Here is a 9,785-nt window from a genome sequence, read left to right on the forward strand (position 1 = left end):
AGTACTGTCATGTCGCAGGATTTCCTAAATTACCTAGCAATGAAACAAATTTCTAACTTAGGTCACTGATGCTAAAAGAAAATCAGATTCTTTATCATAGTGGTAATGAATAAAAATTATCTGCCTTTCATAGGATGATCTTAACCTATGTTCAGTAAACATTCACAGATTGACCAAACAGTATTTTTGGTAGGATTTTCTAAGATTTATATTTCAACAAAATAAAAGCCAGATCCGACATATAAGAGTGGGGGCTAGGGATACGACCAAGAATGAGATGAGGAGCTCCGCTCCAAGTCAGGGCTTTTATAGCCATTCAAATACTAAGGTAAACTAAGCAGGTAAAGCTAAAAAGTTACTGTAAAAGGGGGCAGGTAGACGATGACGGAAGATGGACATCAACCAGGACCCTGACTTTGGTGAGAAGCGGTAAGTAGTGCCATGATTCGTCCGATGCTTGATGAGGTAGTTGACAGAACTGCGAAACGGTAAGTGAGTCGGCAAAAGAAGATAGCTCCAGGAGAAGTGTTCAAATCTTCAGATTCTTCGGGTTTTGAGTAACCAGTCCTACAAATGTGAATGCTTGTACATGTTGCTTGGAGGATTGGAGATTGAGGAATGTGATCAAACTATCTCAAAAAAACAAATTATGGGGGCCTCACCAATAGTTGATCTCGAGAACCTGATTTTAAACAACCTCTGAGCACAAGCCGTCTTTCTACTTGAGTGACAAGTCTATCAAGCAATCAATTAATCTCACCACTTCAATTTCGCTCAAATCACATATAAGATAGACATGGAGTATTTAGAGCTATGACTCACGCTCTTATTTGCATCTATACCAGTTATACAGGTTCATTTCAAATCAATATTGTAGAAGCAAAAGTTGAGAAACAAAGACTTTTCGGTCTCCTTATATCTATCAACAGAAAGGCTGACAAGATAAGTCCTGCGTGACTTAAATGTATGTCTAATCAAACAAGGTAAACTGAATCTAAGGTTCTAATCCTTCTCCATTACCTTCACCAAAAAACCATTTCCCCAAAATAGTTGTTGTGACTGTATTTTACTATTCCGTGAGGCTTCCTAAATGGTACTCATAGCATGCAAGATCTTTGTTTTAACCTGTCAGATTTTATTAGGATGCAAATTGGAAAAGACAAACAAATGAAGTGAACTACATTTGTGTCCCTCAGTCTGATTAGTTCTTCCACAAGATTTGACAAAATAATCACTACTAAAAGGTCCACAGGAGTATCAATTACTGCAATGAACTATAGCAAACATCAACCAAGCTCTGTGATGAGTATGGAAGGAGGAGATAACTAGGACGCGACGGAAAGTTTACCGCTACATATTGTCGGCGACGACAACAATGATGGCGGGAAGTTCGTATATCTTTGAGGCATACTAATGCCATACTTTGAATCACATACCCTCTTCATATGCAATGTCTTGATGTCCAATGAAAAATATTCAAAATCTTGTTTCTCTTACGTTTCTTTTGTCATTTGTAGGACCAAGTGTCGCTGTTTCACCAACGATGTCATGCCGGTATCCAAAAGGGATTGAGATCGGCTTCTCCATCTGCCACTGGTTGGAACCCTGACCATTGTTTCACGTAATGATATAACTGAGGGCAGATGTAGAAGTATACCCCATGCAATTTTCTGTAAAAAAACATCCCATGCCTGCCCTCCCCTGCCTCCACAATGGCAGTGCGTTGTGATCTCCATCCTCCGGGTGGGAAGTCAGTAATGGAAAACTCCATCTTCCCAATGTCAAGCTCGAGCATCTTTTCCCACCAACAGCCTACCACCCAGTAGAAGCAACCATAAGCATATCTGTGCACGCATAGCATTCGCTGCACTCTGGACATTACCACAGTAGGAAATAAATCGCCCCAACACTTGGATGAAACAGCTCGCCATTGTCCGGTGCTTGAAGAGAAGTGGAAGACAGCAAGCTTAGTTCCACACTTGGTCATCCACATAACTCTGAATGTCGCCTCCTCGGCCAACGCCTCCTCCTCCTCCTCCTCCTCCTTGGCAGTTGTCTGTGAGTGTAGTGTGCGGGAGTCGGCAGTTTGCTAGTACCAACTCTTTATCAATCTCCACACTTCTTAGTAGGTATACTAATTTCTCTGTCAATCACCACAGACTTATTTTGATGCAAAGAAAATGACCCCAATAGAAAGCTATGTTTGTACATGTGGATATGGTGGTGTCAAACCAATAAAACAAGATCATGCCCCAATAGGCTCCTATGATGGTGGCAGCGTTGATTAGACTCTGAGTGTCTGACTTCAGAACACTTCAAATGCAGCTGTAAGGGTTCACATATACTGCAAAACTGCTCATCTTAATTAACTTGCTTCCTTTCTCTAATTAATCACACCAACACATCATGATGTTAACCATTCAGTGTCCAGACATTTGCGCATCAACTACACAGTCTGAATCGCTGAAATCCACATCCTCATCTGCAAGCTGCGAGGCCAGGATGTCCAGAACACCAAAAAGGATTCCGAACTCAGGTTTCAGGTCCTCTCCAGCGACAAACTCCTGCACCACGTTGTCCACCTCGATCAGGCTGCAACCCGGCGTCTTCTTCATGCTCCTGCTACGTATGGCCTTCCTGGTGCTGGCGACATCGCCCCACCGTCTTGCTGCAGCGTACACATTGGCCAGCATGACGAGGTTGCCAACGTCGTCCGGCTCCAGCTCGACCAGCCGCTCGGCAGCCAGCACGGCCGTGTCGACGTCGCCGTGGCTTCGGCATGCGCTGAGCATTGATCCCCATATCTTCGCATCAGCTGGTACTGGCATGCCATGTATGAGGTTTAGCGCACGTCCGATTTTCCCTGACCGGCCGAGCAGGTCGACGACGCAGCCATAGTGCTCAACTCCGGGTTCAATGCCATACATGTCCTTCATGCGGTCGAAATAGTCCAGCCCTTGGTCCAGGAGCCCGGCATGGGAGCAAGCTGACAAGAGCCCGACAAACGTGATGCCATTGGGCTTCACTTTCCCCTCCCTGTCCATCTCCACGAACAACCGGACCGCCTCCTTTGCTTTACCGTGCGCCGCAAGGCCGCCGATCATCGTGCTCCACGAGATGACGTCCTTCTCAGCCATGCCATCGAACAGCTGCAGCGCTTGGTCGATGCACCCGCACTTTGCGTACATCTCCATCAGTGCATTGCATACGTACGTCTTGTGCAGCATTTTGTGCCTGTTGCAGTATGCGTATATCCATCTGCCTAGCTCCAGGGACCCAAGCTGGGCGCACGCCGGCAGCACCGCGACGATGCTCACGTCATCCGGCTCAAACCCTTCCATCTGCATCAACCGGAACGCCTCGACGGCGCCCGAGAAGTCACCGGCGGCAGTGTACCCGGACACCAGCGCGGTCCAGGAGACGATGGTCTTCTCGGGCATGGAGTTGAACAGCGCCCTCGCCTTCCTCATCTGGCCCAGCCTCGCGTGCGCCGATATGACCGTGTTCCAAGAAACCGCGTCCCTGTCCTGCATTCCGTCGAACACCTTACGCGCGAGAGAGAGGTCGCCGGCGCGCGTGTACATCTCGATCATGGAGTTCTGGACGATGGCGTTGGCGTCGCACCCGGACCTGACCACGTGCGCGTGCACCTGCCTGCCCAGCTCGAGCGCCATCAGCCCGCCGCAGGCCTTGAGCAGGAACGGGTACGTGAACCGGTCGCCGGCGAAGCCACCGTTAGGAAACGGGCGGCACCTGAGCATGCGAATGTAGACCGTGACGGCGTCGCGGTGCAGGTGGTTCTGGGCGTAGAGCTTGATCATGGCGTTGTGCAGGTGCAGGTTGGGGTGGCGCACGTGGGCGAAGACCCGCGCGGCGTGGGCGGCGCGGGCGTGGGCGTTGCAGAGGTGGACGATGTGGGTGGCGAGGTAGCTGCTCTGGGAGAGCGAGAGCAGCACGACGCGGGCGTGGACGCGGAGGAGGTCGCGGAAGGTGGCGCAGGCCCGGAGCCTCGCCATGACCGCGTCCTCCGCCTGCCGCGCCGCCGGACCCAGCGCCGAAGCCATGGGCCAGGCACGCAGGGTGTTCGACGAAAGTAAGCGCCGTTGGCTCTTTTTTTTAAGCGGGAGGTCCTAGATTTGGGGGAAATTTTATTTTTTGCCCCTATTTACTTGGCACCTCTACTATTTGCCCTCCATTAGTTTGACCTTTCCTTTTTGCCACGGTTTAGTTTGGTACTATATTATTTGCCCTCTCACAGGTTGGCCCCACCAGCTATGGCGAAAATACCCTCAGTACTGGATCGATCAAAGTGAGTTGAGCTGCCTGGGGCTGTTCGTTCTGTCTCGCGTCTTCACGCACAGAGCCTCTGGTTCAAGAACAGGAACTTGGCGGCGGCGGCGGTAGTCTTCACGCAGCTCCGGCCGCCGGCGGAAATCCACGAAAACGGGCGAGCTCTCCCTCGCGACGCTAGGTAATCTCATCTCCCTGTCCCTCTCTGCTAATTCCATGGAAAAAAGACGACCTAGGGTTACGATTTTGGGGCTCTGGCCGTCAGCGATGAACTGCTGCTCGCTGCTCCGTTCTCTTGTTTCGATTCGTCGCTAGTATCTGCTCCTCTAAATCTTGGGATCCCCTAACTATTGGTTGTTTTGTAGTTGATGCAGATGACGGATTTTAGATGATTTTCTCTCAGTAATTGTTCATTATGACTGATGTGGACGTGGGTGACGGCGTTTGACCGATGCAGATGAATGATCGATTTGAATGTTTACTTCAAATTTTGACCGAAAATTCGAAGTTTTCAGAAGAAATTGAAAAAATTCAAGCAATTCAAGTACATACATGTAAGAAATCTGGGAAATTTTCAATCCATTTGAACGATTGGTTTGAGAGAACGGTGCTTCTGAAATCTGGGCAAATTTCAATTCGATCTGGCAAGCGGGGCTAGGTGTGCTTCTTCAGCGACGATTTCCGTCGGGTGTGTACCCAGGGGCAATTCAGTCTAAACAAAAGAAATTAAGTGAAAAGGGCAAATAATATAGTTACCAAACTAAACGGTGGCAAAAAAGAAAGGTCAAACTAATGGAGGGCAAATAGTAGAGATGCCAAGTAAATAGGGGCAAAAAATAAAATTCCCCTAGATTTGGTTAGCGTTTGTCATTAAACCGAAGGAGCGTGGGAGGAAGGATTTAGGGCATGAGCAATGGTACCATATACAACTAGTTGCTCTCCTTCATGTAAAAAAGTTGTCAGAAGCAACATGGTGAATATATCTCTCTAAGAGCTAATTACACCTCTAGTCCTACAACTTGTACACCATGTGATAGTTTAGTCCTACATCTTGCAAAGTGTGAAACTGCAGTCCTAGAACTTGTATCATATGTGAAGTTTTGGTCCTCAATCAATCAAAAACTGACACGTGGGCGTTGTAGTTTTTGCAGAAAAACCCCTAATATTTTTATCTTCTAAATCTGACCTTGGTACCGCCTCCTTCCATGTGGGTCCTATCTGTCAGCGACTAACGAAGCAAATAAAATGGTTTGCGGGGAGGAGAATTCGACCTCACGACCTGAGGGTCAAAGAAAAGTGCTTTAGCCACTAGACCAGCCAACACTATTTGTATAATATCAGCACGTCCTTCTATTTCATCGGGAATACTAGAAAGAAAAATGAGGATGAATACATAAAATTTTGTTTACCAGATGAGGAAGTAACGAATAAGTTAGTACTGACGCTTAACTACACAACTCATTATGTTTTACTTGAGGAAGTAGTTTTCTTATACATGCTCCGTTTGTTAAATTTTATAAAATTATTATAGCAAGAATTTTAAATACGAATCATCTTCCAGGTTCGAAACATCAAGCACAAGATCTTTAAAGTATATAGGAACTAGAGCATATGAGGTTTAGAATACACACTCAAGTATATCTTTAGCATTCTTAAATTAATATCCATTACGCACAACAGTATATTGTTATCTTTGTCGTAAAGAAACATTTTTTTTTTACATCAGCACCGTCTCCAGTTAACAAACATGCAACACTTCTAATCGGCAACCTTTATACAAACTAATAAGTAATATGAAACAGTAGAAGAATACAACCTTTAGAAAACTATTATTTACTACATGTGTATATTAGAACTCAATTCCTCTGTATTAACAGTTAAGGACAAAACACTCTACTATATAAAATAGTATATATGCTGAATTGTATTTGCAATCTACTGCATATTTCTCTAATGAAATATATACCAATTTCACAAAGTTTACATGTTCATGTTTGTCCTGTATTTTACTTACTACATGAGTTGCAGTAAAAATGGAATAAACAACTAAAAACACCGAGAATATATTTAGACAATACATCAAAGATGGTGATGATTTCTCGGCTAATTTAGAAATAAGTTATACTAGTTAGTTATCAATGTTTCTAGTAAAGTTCACAAGTGACATATTCTCATGTATTTTACGTACAAATATAACTGTTTTCCAAAAATGGTCTTTAGTGTCGACTTAAAAATAATTATTTCTTAATCATCCCAGGAACAAGATAACTTGTAAAACAAATACTCCATCTTATACATACAAAATGGTTTTTTCTATTTTCTTAAATTGGCTAGCATAGATGCATAAAAGCTCTCAATAAAAATGACAACATGCATCCATCTTATACATACAATCAAAGAGAAAATGACAACACGCATCCATCACTCTTCCTAAATTACATGATGTACAATTTTTCCAAAAAATGTGCGTCTTGCTAAAGAAAAATTTTAGTTGTTTCATGTCTAATCAAGGGTGGTGAAAATTTACCTAAACAAAAAGGTGGTGAAAATTTTGTGTAATCTATCTATAAGGAAGGGACTAATAGGTTGGATCCGATTGGTGCGGCATCTATTACTTTGTATAATTGTATGTCGTCCATAATTAGAATGTAAAAGTATTTGTTGTCCAGTGGCCACCGAGAAATTGAGCTAGCAGCAGGTTGCTAGTTCGAGCGGTTGATGGTGCATGTTAAATTTTTTTTTGTTTCATCAGCATTAAAAGGTTGGACCCAATTGGTGCGGCATCTATTGTTCGTATAATTGTATGTCGTCCATAATCAGAATGCAAATGTATTGGTGGTCTAGTGGCAACCGGGAAAGAGAGATATCAGCAGGTCGTGAGTTCGATTCTAAACGGTTAATTTAAGTTTTATTTATTTTCGTAGCCCTGACATATGGGTCCCGCATGTAAGATGGCATCAAAGGTCACACAGGCAAATTAAACATATTAGGGGTTTTTGTGCAAAAACTACAATGCCACATGTCTATTTTTGATTGATTGAGGACCAAAACTTCACGTATGATACAAGTTGTAGGACTGTAGTTTCACACTTTGCAAGATGTAGGACTAAACTATCACATGGTGCACAAGTTGTTGGACTAGTAGTGTAATTAGCTCTCTCTCTAATGGAAGTTACAACTTTAGTTAGAAAAAAGAAAGGGACCCACAAATATGACACTATGTATCTTTTTCTCTCTCCAAAAAGCATGTTTTTAAGGTTTAAGATCCCGCTTCCTGAAAAGGAGGCTGCCTCCTCATCCAAACCTACTTTGGACCACCCGAACTTAGTTAAAGGTGTGAGGCAGTACCTCTAGGACGATGCATTGGGCATGCCCTTAGGGCATGAGCAATGGAGGAAGTAGTATGTCGCTGCCCCATAAACTCCTCGTAGGAAAAAATACTTGAGGGAGCCATCTAGAAAGAAAACTCCCAACGCAGTGAAGTGAGACCACTACCTTTCTGGGACCCACCCCTTTCTCTCTCTTCATATATTTTGTCTTCCCCATCTACCTTATCCTGTTCATTCATCCTCTTCCTCCTAACCTCTTCCGAGCTCCTCTTTCTCCCACAAAATTTCTTTCAAAATTGTCTCCAAATTTGGTAGTAATCCAGTAAATCGAAGCCCAAATCCATCAATACATCCATTTCCTCAGCCGTTCCCCCCTCTATCTTTGTATTATTTGAAGTTTGAGGTTTTATTTAGGCCAAGATGAGGCAGCGGACGACTATGGTCGTCGACTGGTCTAGCTATTTCGAGTTTTCGTGGATGCCCCTGTTAGAGCAGGTCTAACAGGCCCCTTATTTCTCTGCCCCGTATAACGCGAGTTTCTCGCCCCGTATCCTAAAAGTGCGTCTTGCTGAACCATTTCGTCTAGCAGACCCCGTATTCCGCCCTGTATTTTTAAAAATTAAAACCCGGGAAAATTAAACCATAGTTCATCTTCATTGATCATACACTCGGATCATACATATACATAGCGATCTCTGCGATCCTAGCTACTCGAGGATGATGAATGGCACGAAAGGCCCCCGGCGGTAGCCTCCTCCTCCGCCCGGCGGCGACCTCGTCGCACGGAATTCCGCCACGGCGGCGATGGCCGCCGCCTCCTCCTCTGCCTCCGCCCGAGCTTTCTCGGCGGCATCCGCCTCGGACTCGGCCACTGCACGCCGGATGGCCGGCTCCTCCTCCGCCGCCTCCTCTTCCTCCGCGCCGCCTCCGCTTCCTCCGCCGCTGGTGCTGCCGATGGTCGCCCTCCATGTCGCCTTCGCCGCGCGTTCGCGCTGCCACTCGGCGAGCCACTTCTCGAAGTCTTCGCCGCTCATCGGCTTGAGCGGCGGATCTTGCCGGTACCACCGCCCACCCGCGACGTACTCCCGGAGCGCATCCGGCACGTAGAGCGCGCCGGCGTACCGGCACGCCGCACGGCGGCTCCCCGCGGCGGAGCGTTTGCACTTGAGCCGCCAGGCTTCCTCCACGGTGTCCGGCGAGCGGGATCGCTTCGATCCGCTCGCCGGCGAGGCGCTACTACGGCGGCGGGAGTCCATGCAGGTGGCGGCGGGTGGAATGCGGCGCGGGGGAGGGAGGAATTGCTCGCCGGAGCAGGGTGGAGGCGGCGGTGGCGCACGGCGGAGCTAGGGTTGCGAGTGAGGGGTTAACCCCTCACTCGCACCTGCGCCCGGTATAAGTAGGGGCGGAGGGGCCGATTTCCTGGGCCCCGTATTCCGCCGAAACGGGGCGGCCCGAATACGGGGCCTGCTAGACGGCCCAAACCGCGCCTGCCCCGTATCTCGCCGGAATTTTACGGGGTGGGCGGGTTATAAGGGGCCTGTTAGACATGCTCTTAGCTTGTTGCAGCTCTCCATCTCACTTTCCCTTCCTTTCTATTCTCTCTCTTCCCTTTCCCCCTTTTCTTTCTCTTCCTTCTACCTTTCTCTGCCGAGGAAGCGACCTCCCCTGCGAGAGACAACTTGGTATGCGGGGCAGCGAGTTGGAGGTTCGGTCTGACATCCGAGCCTAGTTGGCCTGCAGGGCAGCGAGTTGAGGCGACGCGCCATGCCCTTAGCTAGCCATGACGTCAAATGGAAAGGAGTGCCGCGGATATAGCTGACAATAGTCCCTGTTCTCTATTTTTTTAACAGGAACAAGGCCTAGAAGGTCCCAGAGATTCACACACGTGGCGGGTATAAATTACAAAGAGGCCCTTTGGCATCTCTCGCTCTGAGAAACCTAAAATTTGAAGAAAAACCCTCTAAATTTACAAAAAGACTCCCTGGAACAAATTCTGGAAAAGCGATCAGGTCCCTGGGTGCCTCCGCCACCACCACCAGTCGTCGGCATCCTCAAGGCGTCGCCGCCGAGGAACTGGGCGCATACGCTCGAACACCCGAATCCGGCGAAGCTCCGTCGCCACTAGACGCTATGGAACCACCGGGGACAAACCACTTGGTGGAGACC

At 47.1% G+C, this 9,785-nt stretch overlaps 1 protein-coding gene across 1 annotated transcript; it reads right to left on the bottom strand.

Annotated features, from left to right (window-relative positions):
- Positions 1-2,160: 2,160 nt before the first annotated feature.
- LOC124648591 (pentatricopeptide repeat-containing protein At2g20540-like) lies at positions 2,161-4,064 on the bottom strand. Its single transcript, XM_047188321.1, has one exon. It carries the CDS (start codon positions 4,062-4,064, stop codon positions 2,421-2,423), a length of 1,644 nt encoding a protein of 547 aa, XP_047044277.1. The 3' UTR covers positions 2,161-2,420.
- Positions 4,065-9,785: the final 5,721 nt, after the last annotated feature.

Source organism: Lolium rigidum, chromosome 4 (genome assembly GCF_022539505.1).
Source record: "Lolium rigidum isolate FL_2022 chromosome 4, APGP_CSIRO_Lrig_0.1, whole genome shotgun sequence".
NCBI lineage: Eukaryota > Viridiplantae > Streptophyta > Magnoliopsida > Poales > Poaceae > Lolium > Lolium rigidum.